We start from the raw sequence: 15,957 nt of genomic DNA on the forward strand, positions 1-15,957 counted from the left end.
TCTCTTGGACGCTAAGTCCACTGATCACAATATAAGGACTGGCTGGTGAATACAAGGGACAGGGTCTTCTCAATGGTGGCCCCCCATTTGTGGTATTTCTGCTCCAGAAAGGCTTACTTACAGGACAGTCTTCACTTCCAGGTGAATGCCTTCTATATTTCTAGAGATTTAATGGACAGTTTTGATGCTTTTTAGAGCTGTATCATTTTATACCCCAGTGGTGCAATGGGTTAAACTGCTGAGCTGCTGACTTTGTTGTCCAAAAGGCCAGCAGTTTCAATCCGGGGAGCAGGCTGAGCTCCCACTGTTAGCCCCAGCTTCTGCCAACCTAGCAGTTCAAAAATATGCAAATGTGAGTAGATCAATAGGTATTGCTCCAACGGGAAGGTAATGGCACTCCATGCAGTCATGCTGGCCACATGACCTTGGAGACATCTACGGACAACACTGGCTCTTCAGCTTAGAAATGAAGATCAGCACCAGACCCCAGAGTCAGACGTGACTGGACTTGATGTCAGAGGGAAACGTTTACCTTTAGTATCATTTTATCTTTGGTTGCAGTTATTACATTTTATTTTACTATGTATATGTTTTAGTGTTGGCCCTTGATTTTGTCTTGTTTTTATCAGAAGTTATTAAATTATCATTGGGTTTTTTATTTTTACTCAGCTGTACGTAACCTCAATAACTGTACGTATATCCTCAATTTTTCTGGATATAATAAATTCAGCACTGCATTGATTAAGCAAATGGATGATAATATGAGTCTCAAATGTTGGGGGGGGGCAGTTGAAAGAGTAGGACAAATATTCTTACTCATCTTCATGTTTCAAGGAGTGAATTTCATTTTGCCACATTATGATTATATTCCTCATCCTTCCTATTTAGCTGACTTACCTTCCGCCTCCGTGGGGCGAGTGCCGCTCGTCGGACTTTGGCCTAGACTTCTTCCCTGTTTACAGCATCACTGCATGCAGGATTGACTGTGAGACCCGCTACGTGGTGGAGAACTGCAATTGCAAAATGGTTCACATGCCAGGTGTGTCTTTGAAGATGAGCTGCCACCAACCCTGAAGACGCTTATCCCCTGTTGTCAGCATGGTTTTTCTAAAATGAAACTGGTGTTTTATATCCATAGTTATAGATGTTTTGACATCTCCATATTGACATCTAGAACCCTACATTTTAGCTAGTTTATTTGAAGGCTAAAGTACATATTACTATAATTACGTGGCATCCAGATGAGCCCCTGGTGGCGCAGCGGATTAAACTGCTGAGCTGCTGAACTTGGTGACCGAACGGTCGGCAGTTTGAATCCGGGGAGTGGAGTGAGCTTTTGCTGTTAACCCCAGCTTCTGCCAACCTAGCAGTTCGAAAACATGCAAATGTAAGTAGATCAATAGGTACCACTTCTGTGGGAAGGTAATGACACTCCATGCAGTCATGCCAGCCACATAACCTAGGAGGCGTCTATGGACAACGCTGGCTCTTCAGCTTGGAAATGGAGATGAGCACCACCCCCCAAAATCGGGCACAACTAGATTTAATGTCACGGGAAAATCTTTACCTTTACCCTACCAGATGAATCAGAACAAGCATATGCAAACCTGATAAGGACTGGGACGCAACACAAGGGAGAGAGGCTGAAACTTTCCACTTTTTGGCTCTTCAGTTCTCTCCCTTCTCCAGCCCATGAGGCTACATAATCCTTCTTTTTCATTTTTATACCCAATCAGGAGGATTTTAAAGTAGAAAGTTTAGTCTTTCCCACATGTGTATTAGTCCCAATCTAGGGTAGGACTAGCCTTTTAACCTTTTAAGGAAATTAACATTCAGATGTGCACTGTATTTAACTTAGTTTGACTAAGAGTTTTTTAAAAATAGTTTCAGTGCAAGATCTATATGCCTTGAAGTGTAATCCTATATACGTGGTAGTAATCCTCATTAAAATTAATAGGACTTCTTTCACAATAGTTATATGTGGGATTACACAATTTACTATCTGGCCATCTGTGACCTTAATTAAAGGTCCTGATGATCAGAAATGGGCTTTCACTTTACAATAGATTGTATCTGTAGCTGCTCTCCTTACCCTCTTCAAGCAAGGACTTGCTTTCTAAGCATTTTAGAAAGAAACCCATCCTTCACTGTACACTGTGCATTTAAAATTGTGCTGTGTATTTTTTTTCCTTTAGGAGATGCTCCTTTCTGCACGCCAGAGCAGTATAAAGAGTGTGCGGAGCCAGCACTAGGTAAGTTCTGAAGGATAAGGGAGTCTCTCACTGTCAGTACTGCAATTTCACAGAATTTAAGAACCATAAAGGCTCACATTTCATATTGGAATTCTGTTGCAAAGAACAGTATTTGTGTCCTCACATTTTTGGACTAACAAGAAAAGCATTTCTGCTCATGTGCAAAATTACTTTTTATATATTTTCTCACACACTATTGACTAAAGAGCAGGGCTTGCAAAGAATATAGTGCAGCTTCTATGAGATATTTTGTTGACTATTTAAAATGAAAAAAGTTTGTTGAAAGAATTATTTAACAAATAGTGAAATATGGTTAGTTTACTTCTAAGTAGGTATCTTTGAAAGAGTCAATTTTGGAATGAAGGTAGAAGGAAATGAAATCATCCTGAAAACATCAGTCTCAGTAAGAAATTCACTGAGACAAAATAGTAGAAGGAATACATCAAGTAACCCAAATTATTTATTTCTACTATTTTTTTCCTTCTGTAGTCACAAGTACTAACTTCACAAATGCATTTTCCCCTAAAACATTTGCAAATACTCTCTCTATATATGTGCATTTCCCTACTGCAATATTTGCAAGCCCTATATATCTATGTTTATATCTTTCTAGACACCTCTCTCTATGTGTGTGTATGTGTGCATTTCCTTCAATATTTGCAAGCCCTATATATCTCTATTCATATCTATCTGACATGTCTATATATATTTGTGTGTGTATTTCCCCTGTAATATTTGCAAGCCCTATATATCTATATTCATATATATATATATATATATATATATATATATATATATACACACACACACACCTCTTTCTATATATAGATAATTATATCTATATAGGATTTGCAGAGACTTGCAAACATGAGGGGAAAATTCATATATAAAAATAATGTATACATATAGATATAGACAGACAGGTACATAGAAATCTCTAGATATCTATATGTATATAGGATTTACAAAGACCTGCAAACATATGAGGAGAAAATTCATATATAAAATTAATATATATAGATAGCGATATATAGGTACATAGGGTTTGCAAAGGCTTGCAGGGGGGAAATGCCTATATATCTGTAGGAGAGATTAACAAATATTTCAGGGAGAAATGCTTTTATAAGATTAATGGATTTTTTTTTCTTTTTTGGCTTGCAAGAGCTTCTCTCCCTCTCCTTTCCCTTTTCAAAACATCCCCTTGGTTAAGAGTAAGGGAGGCTTTGGAATAGAAAACACACTGATAAGGGAGGGTAAGAAAAGAGATAAATATATTGTATGTTGCAAGCAATAGCCTTCAGGCTCCGCTGCCCAGCTTGACCCCATTATAAACTAAGGGAGGCTTTTTCAGCTCAAAGGGCTAAAAAACTCGGTTTATCATCATGTATATACGGTAGTTTTATAAACAAGCACTGTTAAATTTCACTACCAGCCCAACATTGTGGCTCCAGGCTCATTATTATTATCAATTTATTTATATAGGACTGTCACTGTACATTATGGTTTGCAAGTAAAAGAACAACAAAACCGTTTCCTGCCCTCGGGCTTATAAACTAATTAAAATGTGACACAAAAAGAAAAGGGCATGGCAGTGTCAAGGGAATTACCTCTGGCAGATACTGCCTCTTCTACTGTCCCTCCAAGGCCAGGTCAGTGACAGTTGGGATGAAGCCAGGGCCTTTCATCGGCTTCTGGGACTGGGCATGATGGAACTCTGCCCTTGACTTAGATCAAATCCTAGCCCTTGTTTGTCAGTACCTTTTGTCAAGATTAGTGAAAGGAGTAAATATTAATTTCAGGGATGAATTCCATGCAGATTTTCCTACTTTGAATTACAGATTTGAATTTACCTGGAACATTTCCAAAATTGCATTGTCCTTCTCCTTTTTGCTTTTATATACCTGGTTGCAGCTGCTCTTAGCTGTAGGGAGGCTAATGCTATTAACTTGCAGTTCATCAACCAAACTTCAGATTCAGGGTGCTTGAAGTAATGCCCTCCCTTGTTCACAAAACCGTCGGGTATGGGGTGTCCAGATGGTGTTATTTTGCGTTTATAACTCATGTTTTCCCACCACATTTTTTTGTTTCTACAAAAAAGACAGTTTAGAAAGAAAAGATTAGTATCTTTTGACTGGTGATACTAGGAGCCATCCCTCTGGAAGCATCCTGAGAAATTTGAAACTTTTACTTTTTGATATTTTGACTTTTAAAAGATATCCCCAGATGAAAGAGACACACTCAAAGATGCTACAAGCCCAAGTTTTATTGTTTAAAAGCTTGACACATTTCAGCTTATTAATACTTTAAGATCTTCTGTGGGCTGTGAAAAAATAAAGAACAATACATAAATAAATGTTTACAAACATAATAAAAATATATAATCCTTCACATAATTATATATTGCATTATAGCCTGTGCATATTGAAAGTTAAGAACCTGAAGAAACGTGGGATAAACAGCTCTCCAAAGTAATTCACTGGTGACTTAGACATGTAAATAGAAGCTTGTAGGTATTAAACATTAATGGCCTGAAGATTCCAAGTCTTTTTGTTTATAGGTGAAAAAAATCATATTTCTACATCAAGCCTTGACATTTTAATTTTAAATTCAATATGTGTGTGTGTTTTACCAACTTAGTGGTTTTTGTTACTTTTTCTTCAAAGTGCTTACTATCAATAGTAATTATTTTCTCCAGTACCCAGAATCTTAGGATTTTTGTAGAATAATTTTATTCCACAAAATGGCCCACACTTGGAGAACACCAGCTATACAGCTTCTTCATTTTAAAAAATTTTATCTCCAGTTTCTTTTGTAAAAGACCCACTTACATATTGTTGGTGCCCATTGCCTACACCTTGTCCGTCTCCTGAAGAACCTGTATAACAACCAAGTAACAACAGTAAGAACAGACCACGGAACAACAGACTGGTTTAAGATTGGGAAAGGAGCTTTGCAGAGCTGTATACTCTCACCCTACCTATTCAACTTGTATGCAGAAAACATCATGTGACGTGCGGGACTTGATGAATCCAAGGCTGGAGTTAAAATTTCTGGAAGAAACATTGACAACTTCAGATATGCAGATTTATTTCATGTCAGGAGCGACTTGACAAACTACAAGTCGCTTCTGGTGTGAGAAAATGGCCATCTGCAAGGATGTTGCCCAGGGAACGCCCGGATGTTTTGATGTTCTGCCATCCTTATGGAAGGCTTCTCTTATGTCCTGGCATGGAACTGGAGCTGATAGAGAGAGCTCATCCACGCTCTCCCCGGTTGGATTCGAACCAGTAACCTTCAGGTCAGCAACCTGACCTTCAAGTCATCAGTCCTGCCAGCACAAGGATTTAACCTACTGCGCAGATGTGCAGATGATGCCACTTTGATGGCTGAAAGTGAGGAGGAGTTGAGGAGCCTTATAACCAAGGTGAAAGAAGAAAGTGCAAAAGCTGGATTGCAGCTAAACTTCAAAAAAACCAAGATTATGCCAACCAGACTGATAACTGGCAAATAGAGGGAGAAAACTTGGAGGCAGTGACAGACTTTGTATTTCTAGGTGTGAAGATTACTGCAGACACAGACTGCAGTCAGGAAATTAGAAGACGTTTACTTTTTCGGAGGAGAGCAATGACCAATCTCGATAAAATAGTGAAGAGTAGAGACATCACACTGGCAACGAAGGTCTGCATAGTATTCCCCATAGTAATAACCTATGGATGCGAGAGCTGGACCATAAGGAAGGCTGAGCAAATGAAGATAGACGCATTTGAACTGTGGTGTTAGAGGAAACTTCTGAGAGTGTCTTGGACCATAAGAAGATCCAACCAGTCCATACTCCAGGAAATAATGCCCGGCTGCGCACTGGAGGGAAGGATATTAGAGGCAAAGATGAAGTACTTTGGCCACATCACGAGAAGACAGGAAAGCTTGGAGAAGAGAATGATGCTGGGGCAAATGGAAGGAAAAAGGAAAAGGGGCCGACCAAGGGCAAGGTGTGTGGATGGCATCCTTGTGGCGACTGGCTTGACCTTGAAGGAGCTGGGGGTGGTAACGGCTGACGGAGTTCTGGCGTGGTCTGGTCCATGAGGTCACAAAGTCGGAAGTGACTGAACAAATAAACAACTGCCTACACTAAATAGCATAAATAACACAAATTCTAGTACAGATTATTAAAGTGGTACAAGGAATATCCTTTGTAGTCGATATTGTTGGGTTACACCATTGATTCTCAACCTGTGGGTCCCCAGATGTTTTGGCCTTCAGCTCGCAGAAATCCTAACAGCTGGTAAACTGGCTGGGATTTCTGAGAGTTGTAGGCCAAAACACCTGGGGACCCACAGGTTGGGAACCACTGAGTTAGACTGAAGTATCAGTTCTTTGATGTGAGCCAGAAGACAGCTCTTCCTTTGTCCCTTTGTTTAGGGGCAGTTAATCCTACTGGCAAACCACCTTTCCCCCCTCTTTATCTTACAGTGGTTCTTGGTGAAAAGGACAGTGGTTACTGTGTGTGCCAAATGCCATGCAACTTGACACGCTACAACAAGGAACTCTCCATGGTTAAGATTCCCAGCAAGACTTCAGCCAAGTACCTTGAGAAGAAATTTAACAAATCTGAGAAATATATCTCGTAAGTAAAGCCTGTCTACGTAGGGCTGGAGTAATCATTATGGTATGTAAGCTGGGTAGAATTTCTTGCTAATGATACATTGTGGTACCTGTTTGTCAGTTTTGGTCCAGAGTGTAGTAATAGTCCAAATCAGAAAGGGTTTTGGGTCCCACAGCAGCAGACAAGGATGTGAGGAGCCAGAGGTAGGAATCCAGTCAAAGGCAGGCAGAAGTCAATCCAGATAGGCTAGGATGTGGTGCAGTGATCAAGAAGAAGCCAGGTGGGAGAGCAGGAGCTTGCATTAGAAACTGGTTGCTCAGAATACAGAGCTGACATTGAAGTAGGAGTTTTATTGAGCATGGTCCATAGGGGATTGGCCTCAAGATAGGCTGGCTGTTTAGGCTGACTCATGCTGCAGGGGGAATAATGCAAGACCGTACAGATGTCACTGGACTGCACCTCCCAGTGGCCCTAGCTAGTGCCTGGTCAATAGTAAGGCATTATTGAGCAACATGTTTTCTGTCCATTGCTTAGATTGTGCTCTTGAAGCCCATGGCTCAGACTGCCAGGTTAAGAGTAGCAACAATGTGATGGGAGCATTAACTGCTGGCAGTCCAAATTCAAAATACACACACATCCATGCTTGGTACCGCTACTGTCTTACACTGTCTATCACAAGGTAAGTGAGAAAAGCATAATATTGTACGCTTAAGTGGCCTAAGCAGACGTGTGGACTTGGGAAACAGAGCTTGGAAAAGTGCTCTTCACAGTGTTTGTAAAAAGTCTTTGAAAACTTCCTAGCATGGACAGTGTGCATGGTCTGGCCTTCTTTTGGAGTCCTGGTGACATTTAATCTCCTACCATAGAAGAAAATTGGTGGTCTAAATAGACCTCTAGTTGGATTCAGTAAGTCTGTTCTAATAATTCCTGAAATACATGGTACATGTATCTTCCTGCTATTCTCAAGGAGGCTAGCTGAGGTCAGATTCTTAATCAGCTGGACATTTGGAAGGAGGGATCCTTACGAAAGAGAGGAAATGCAGGATCAAGACGTGCAGGTTGCCTGGAAACTATGAGACAACCTAATGGAAAACATGTGGTCAAAGGTTGGGGATGAGGGCAGTTGAAACTCAATGATGTCTGAAAGGCCCCTTTCCTTGCCAGAATGACTTGATCTTGCTGTTATAGGTGGCCTGAACCTTGCTAAGGCATAACACAGCCCTCAGGCTATTGACTTAAAATATTGAGTTCTCTCCATGCTCATTTTAAAAAAATTGCAATAGCAGCAGAAAGCTTGTTTTAATGGATATATCTATCTCCTCTCAATCTTCTCTTGACTGCCTGTTTTTCCCACTCCTAAGGGAGAATATCCTTGTACTGGATATATTCTTTGAAGCGCTCAACTATGAGACAATTGAACAGAAGAAAGCATACGAAGTGGCAGCCTTACTTGGTAAGTAAAAGTTTGGACGGTGTATATTTCTGTGTCCCTTTGTGTGCCCAACATATGTGTAGGTTTAGACCTTATCTGCAGGTTCAAGCCCACAATGTCAGGTGCAGCTCCAGGAATGATCTCCTGAGGAACCAGCCTCCTAAGGTGATAAAACTTTATAACAGAACTGTCCATTCATTCCCTTTCCTTCCTCAGAGGTAACTACATCATACAGCTGAAATGCAATCTTGCAGTTATTCAAACTTTATTTTAAAAATCAGAATTATAATTCATGTTTAAATATGGTTTTAATGGTTTTAATTCATAGCTATATCTTATTGCTAGATATTATGATTTTGTTTTTCACATGTAGGTTTGACATTGAATTTTGCCGTTACTATGTTGGACACTGCTTTGAGTCCCGTCCCGTCCCCGCTCCCCCCCCCCCCCCAGGGGTGGGAAAAGCGGTACATAAATGCAGTAAATAAATAAATCTCCATACATTTTAAATTTCATTTTTGAAAATTCAGTTTGAAGCAAAACTCTAAAAGCAGATCTTAAATCTGGTTGACAAATCAAAGAAAATAAAACCAAGAGCCTGTTTGACAAGTTCACTATAAATACATTCTTCTTATTTGCACATTGCTTTACACTGGGGTTGAAAAGAATGTATTTTTTGTACCAACCAAATGTCTATGGAAGAGCTTTCCAAATTGTGTGTCGGGACACTCTAGTATGTCACCTGTAGTCCACAGGTGTGTCACATTTAAAATGCTCCCCACCAACAACAACAACAACACCAAAGGCTGCCTGGCAAGCCAAAGGCTTGGCAGCCACTACTTCAAGGCAACACATCAGTTGCTTGAGGAGGAGCTGCCAGCAGCAGCAAGTGGTGCTGAGCCCAAGTCCAAGAACATTCAGTCCAATCCCCTTCAACCAGGCAGCAAGACACAGTCAAACCCCTCCGAATGGATAGCCATACAGCTTTAGTTCAAAAACCTCTAGAGGACTCCCAGGCAGTCTATACTTCACTAGCATTGGAAGAGACCCCCAGAGGGCATCTAATTCAACCCCTTTTAGCCAGGCAGGAATACACAAGCAAAGCACCCCTAGATGGCCATCCAGCCTCTATCTAAAAACTTCTACAGCACTTATTCAAGTGTATTGTCAAAGGATTCATTGCTGGAATATCTGTATGGCCGTGTTCCAGAAACATGGAGCATGGCCATACAGACCAAAAGACTCACGGCAACCCAATTATTCAAGTGTTGGTATTGTTTGAACTTTTATAATTTGTACAATTTGTTGATTGATTTGCAGTAATTACCACTAAAATTGATTCATTTCTAATTAAGAAAATCTGTTGAAAGTTATGTTTGTGATGAATCACATGGAGTGGCTGTGAAGGAAACTAGTCAAGAATCAAATGTAGAACACAAGAAGTATAAAGGAAGAAATTCCAGACCTTGCTTATACAGTAAGGATCATATGAAACTTATATTCAGGCAGTCCCCAAGTTATGCACAAGATAGGTTCTGTAGATTTGTTCTTAAGCTGAATTTGTAAGTCGGAACAGGTACATTTTTTCAGTGTTATCTTATTCGCAACTCGGGGACTGCCTGTATAAGGGGTTGGCTTAACCTCCAGTTTCATAGGTAGTAAAACTGAATTTGTCACAAAAGGATGCATGTCTAAAAAGTATGTTGCCAACATGAAAAGTTTGGAAAGCTCTGGTCTATGGTGTCCAATGCATTCTCAGTCTGGAAAGAAGTGGGGGAAACCAAAACTAATGCGAAAATAGCTTTAGAATGGCAAATACATCCTCCCCCATTCTCCCTTTCCTAGCTGAAGCCATATATGAAGGCAGCCAGTGAACTCACGACAGAGACACACCTATAGCACATAGCCCTACATCACCAAAGAGACAGCATAGGAAATAATGCTTATAATGTTTCCATTCCATAACTACCAAAACTATAGGCATCAACCACCTGAATATTGCAAATCTCAGGTATCCTTACTGGCAAGAATTTTAATCCAGAAATGCTTGTCATTGAGTCTGTTTTGGAGTACAACACACAAAAGGGAAGAAGAAGAGCTTTACAATACAACGCCCACATTACTACTGGGTAGGATTCTTGCAGGGAGTGTTCTTCCTCTCTGACTGCATCTATACTGTAAAATTAATGCCGTTTGACACCACTTTAACTAGCATGGCTCAATGCTATGAAATTCTGGGGGTTGTTTTAAAAGTATGTTCACCTTCTCTGCCAAAAAGTGCTAGTGCCACACCAAACTATAAATTCCAGAATTCCTTAGCTTTGAGCCACAGTAATTAAAGTAGTGTCAAATTGCATTTATTCCACAGTGTATGTGTATTCAACTCATGTTGGTGGGAGGGAGATCTTGGACTTGCGGTAATGGTACGCTAAAGCTGCCCTTTATATTTACAACAAGAGGAAATTAGCAACTGAAGGCTTTATTTGCCAGGCTGGGTATCATTTTATTATGTATTGTAGAGGCACATTGATTAATATGCAACTTTGGTCTAGGATAATGACGTTGATTATATACACAGAGCTGGGCACGGATCAGCAGTTTATTTGATTAACACAATAAAAGACAGGAAGGAGAATCAGAGGCAGAATGGCCAAGTAAAACAGGAGTGTACACGCAAAAAGGAGGCACTTAATTTCCAATAAGGATCTGGGAGTATGCTAGGGAATTAGCCCTGACACCCAGGACTAATAGATTAGTTTTTAATTTTTTCCCCTCACATGTCCACCCATTCTACCAGGGTGTTCTGCCAGTGTTTGTTACGGGCAGAACATTTTGTACAACAGCTCCCAGAACTCTCCCAACTAATGGACATGCTAAACTATCAATGGACATAAGAGTTTCTGTTAAAAAAAAAAGAGTAAAATTTTTGAGTCGTGACCTGACATAGCATTGGCATGTACAAAGTTTCACTCGTGCTGTAAGGCTCCTTCCACTAAATCCTTCGCTTCTTTAAGCATGAAATACAGAATCAAGTAACTGGGAATAAAAGGGAATATTAATGATGGCAAGAATGGCAAATAAGTTTGTTGTTGTGTACCAGTTGTAATGCAGTGGAGTCCAGGACTTGAATCTCCATTTGACCAGGGAAACCTACTGAGTGAGCTTAGGTGAGCCACATTCTCTCAGCCACAGAGGTCAAAGGCTTTGAACAAGGTTTTTTTGTGTGTCAGGAGCGACTTGAGAAACTGTAAGTCTCTTCTGATGTGAGAGAATTGGCCGTCTGCAAGGATGTTGCCCAGAGGATGTTTTTTTTTACCATCCTTGTGGGAGGCTTCTCTCATGTCCTCACATGGGGAGCTGGAGCTGACAGAAGGAGCTCACCTGTCGACCTGTCAGTCAGCAGTCATTCCGGCACAAGGGTTTGATCCATTGTGCCATCAGGGGCTCCATCTTGCTAATAAAGCTCATCTTAGGGTCCCCGTAAGTCGCAGTGGGTTAAACTACTGAGCTGCTGCACTTGCTGACTGAAAGATGGCTGGTTCGAATCCGGGAAGCAGGATGAGCTCCTGCTGTTATTTATTTGTTTGTTTATTTACCATATTTATATCCCGTCTTTCTCTACCCCTGGGGGGACTCAAGGCGGCTTACTAACGGCACTACATAGTGCCTAAAGCATAAAAACATGAAATAAATTAAGCTAAAAATTAAGCATATGTAAAAACATAATTAAGATGCAGTCCAATGTTAAGACAAATCATCCAAAAAGCTGTTAGCCCCAGCTTCTGCCAACCTAGCAGTTTGAAAACATGAAAATGTGAGGAGATCAATAGGTACTGCTCCGGCGGGAAGGTAACAGCACTCCATGCAGTCATGCTGGCCACACGACCTTGGAGGTGTCTATGGACAATGCCGGCTCTTTGCCTTAGAATTGGAGATGAGCACCAACCCCCAGAGTCGGACACAACTAGACAATGTCAGGGGAAAACCTTTACCTAGATCGGATACTTGGAGACATACAACAGCAATGCAACAGAGGGTAAATTATTTACATGAGAGTACATTCCTTCCTTAACAAATCTGCAGAATCCATATGCTGCCTTTTGTTTGGGTGAAAGGAAAATGCGTTAAGCTCTGTTTGTCATGAATCCTTTGATAGCAGCATGTAAACATATATCCAGTTGTCATGGAGATAGAAGCCTCTCAAATCCCTAACAATAAGTGAAAGGGCTTTCACCAGTTTATATGTAAATCAACCATGATACTTAACTGGCAGGGGAAAAAGATGGATTCTACCTAACACATTTACCTTTATGATGCCTTGTGGAGATTATGCAGGGACCTGAATTGGTACAGCAAAACTGAACAAGTCTAATGGTGATGTATCAAAAGAGAAGATGAGTGATGGCATGATAACTGAGAGGCAGATTGTAGCGCTGAAAGGATGCAATCAAATTAATGAATGAATCAGAATGGGAGAAGTGCTGTCAGCAAACACTCTGAATTATAAGATAAACGTTCTCAAGAACCAAGTGATGAACTTAAAGCTCTACATTTTTATGCATGCTTTCCTAGGGATAAATAGCATTGCATTTTGCAGGACGGAGTGCTGAGCCAACAGCATGGTGCTGCAACTAAGGAGGCCAGTGCCATTTCGGGCTGTGTCTATAAATGCAGTCAGATGATCTCAAAAAGATTGCTTACCATGTCCACCAATTTATTTATCATGTCAGAAGCAAGTTGAGAATATAGATATAATGTATAAAAAAAAACACTAACGAAGTTAAAAACTTGGCATTATGCTAAACTTCCTTTGACCAGAAGCTGACCACTTCAAGTGCCTGTGGTGTCGCTGTAAGAAGGTCCTCCATTGTGAATGTGACAGGGCTCAGACCACATTGTAATATGTGGTCTGTGGTTTGCTCTTCTCCACACTCGCATGTCGTGAACTCCACTTTATAGCCCCATTTTTAAAACTGGCTTTGTATCTCATGGTACCTCACTTTACTTAGGTGATCCTTCGTGGCCTGAGGATGATGGTCCTCCAAGTGTAGTGTCTTGGAAGTGGATGCACAGGTGGCTGTGGAGACCTATTCTTGACCCGCATGTTCTTCCGTAGTGAAGACATCTGTTTCCAGATGGAAGGCGGTCCCAGTCAGGGTTGGCTTGACGCGCCTTCCTCTTGGCACGTTTCTGTCATTTGTGCCTCTTCAAATTCCACAGCATTGCTGGTCACAGCTGACCTCCAATTAGAGTGCTCAAGGGCCAGGGCTTCCCAGTTCTGTGTCTATGCCACAGTTTTTAAGGTTAGCTTTTAGCCCATCTTTAAATCTCTTTTCCTGCACACCAACATTACATTTCCCATTCTTGAGTTGGGAGTATAGCAACTGCTTTGGGAGACAGTGATCAGGCATTCGGACAACATGGCGAGTCCAGCGGAGTTGATGGCGTAGGAGCATTGCTTTAGGAGCATTGCTTCAGTACTGGTGGTCTTTGCTTCTTCAAGCATGCAGACATTTGTCCACCTGTCTTCCCATAGAATCATAGAATAGTATAGTTGGAAGAGACCTCATGGGCCATCTAGTCCAACCCCCTGCTAAGAAGCAGGCAATCGCATTCAAAGCACCCCCAACAGATGGCCATCCAGCCTCTGCTTAAAAGCCTCCAAAGAAGGAGCCTTCACCACAGTCTGGGGCAGAGAGTTCCACTGCCGAACAGCCCTCACTGTGAGGGAGTTCTTCTTGATGTTCAGGTGGAATCTCCTTTCCTGTAGTTTGAAGCCATTGTTCCATGTCGTAGTCTGAAGGGCAGCAGAAAACAAGCTTGCTCCCTCCTCCCTATGACTTCCCCTCACATATTTGTACATGGCTATCATGTTTCCTCTCAGCCTTCTCTTTTGCAGGCTAAACATGCCCAGCTCTTTAAGCCGCTCCTCATAGGGCTTGTTCTCCAGACCGTTAATCATTTTAGTTGCCCTCCTCTGGACACTTTCCAGCTTGTCAACATCTCCCTTCAACTGCGGTGCCCAAAATTGGACACAGTATTCCAGGTGTGGTCTGACCAAGGCAGAGTAGAGGGGGAGCATGACTTCCCCGGATCTAGAAGAGATCTGCAGGATTTTTCAGGGGCAACACTGATGGAATATTTCCAGGAGCTGAGTGTGACGTCTGTAGACAGTCCATGTTTCAGAGGTGTATAGCAGGGTTGGGAGGACAATAGCTTTATAGACAAGAACCTTGATATCCTTACGGATGTCCCGTTTCTCAAACACTCTGCTTCATTTGGAGAAATGCAGAGCTCAGGCGCTGTTGTATTGAGCATCAATGTTGACTTTTGTGGAGAGGTGGCTGCCAAGGTAGCGAAAATGGTCAACATTTTCTAATGTCACACCATTAAGCTGTATTTCTGGCATTGCAGAAGGATTGGCTGACAACTGCTGGAAGAGCACTTTGATTTTCTTGGATGTTCAATGAGAGGCTGAGCTTCTCATATGCTTCTTCAAAAGTGTTTAGAGTGGCTTGTAGATCTTCTGAATGCGCACACAGACACCGTTATCATCAGCATATTGGAGTTCTATAACAGATGTTGTTGTGACCTTGATTTTGGCTTTCAGTCTGCTGAGTGAAAGCCAAAACCATGTACCAGAATGCAGTCTGTTCAGCACCTTCCAAGTCGCCCAGTCTTCTGTGTACCCAGAAGGGAGTTTCTCATCTGGAATCAGTCATTGATTGGGGTTCCAAGGTTTAGCCTGCCACTTTTGGACTCTCGCTTGTTCCTGCGGTGTTCCTGGGAGTATCTCTCTAGATCTTAGGAAGCTATTTCTTGATTTAAGGCATTGGTTTGCTGGATATGAGAGAAGCCTCCTCGCAGGATAGTAACACATGTGGGCATCCCCTGGGCAACATCTTTGTAGATGGCTGATTCTCTCACACGAGAAACAACTTGCAGTATGCAACCAAGCAAACAAACAAATAAACTGACTTTTTCAGGACCAACTGTGACAATAATCTCAATCAACATCGAAGGCATGTCAGCTGCTGAAGAATAGTTGCTTTATCAACTGTTCTGAAATGTCCACCAATTATATGACAAGAAAGAATGAATTCCAATTGCAGAGGGTGATCTGGGGTTGCTCCTTCATTTCCATGCAGATGAGCTGCAGAACAAACTGCCTCCAGAGGTAATGTTCAGCCTTGGGGGTTTTCATAGAAGAGGCTGAGAACTGCTTTATCTTGCAGAAAAGATCATCCATGGAAGAATAATCAGCTCTGCAATTTATTTGTGTGCTTGTGGTTAATACTGGGTGCATCTACACTGTAGAATTGTAGAAATGTATTTTGACACCACTTTAGCAATAATGGCTCTATGCTGCAGAATCATGAAAGTTGGTTTTGTAAGATTGTTAGCTTCTCTGCCAAAGAATGCTCATGCCTCACCAAACTAAAACCTCCAGGATTCCATAGCATTGAGCCATGACAATTGAAGTATCAAACTGCATTAATTCTACAGTGTAGATGCCATGTAACTAATGAGCAATGAGCTGAGTAGTTTCTAATTCAGCCTTCACTTCAACCACAAATTGCTACTAAATCACTTTTCCCCCTTGAGTTGATATATTTTATTCATTCACTTTCTAATAACAAAGATTTGCCTCTTATGTAACATTTGATGCT

General features: G+C 41.3%; 1 protein-coding gene across 2 annotated transcripts in view; it reads left to right on the forward strand.

Moving 5' to 3' along the window:
* Positions 1-15,957, forward strand: part of asic2 (acid sensing ion channel subunit 2) — a 553,450-nt gene that overhangs the window by 524,862 nt on the left and 12,631 nt on the right. For both annotated transcript variants that reach the window (XM_016994592.2, XM_062984153.1), the window contains exons 4-7: positions 889-1,039; positions 2,196-2,252; positions 6,723-6,876; positions 8,217-8,308. In XM_016994592.2, the coding sequence (XP_016850081.1) occupies positions 889-1,039; positions 2,196-2,252; positions 6,723-6,876; positions 8,217-8,308 (454 nt within the window). The remainder of the gene's footprint in view (positions 1-888; positions 1,040-2,195; positions 2,253-6,722; positions 6,877-8,216; positions 8,309-15,957) is intronic.

The sequence above is a fragment of the Anolis carolinensis genome, chromosome 6 (assembly GCF_035594765.1).
Source record: "Anolis carolinensis isolate JA03-04 chromosome 6, rAnoCar3.1.pri, whole genome shotgun sequence".
NCBI lineage: Eukaryota > Metazoa > Chordata > Lepidosauria > Squamata > Dactyloidae > Anolis > Anolis carolinensis.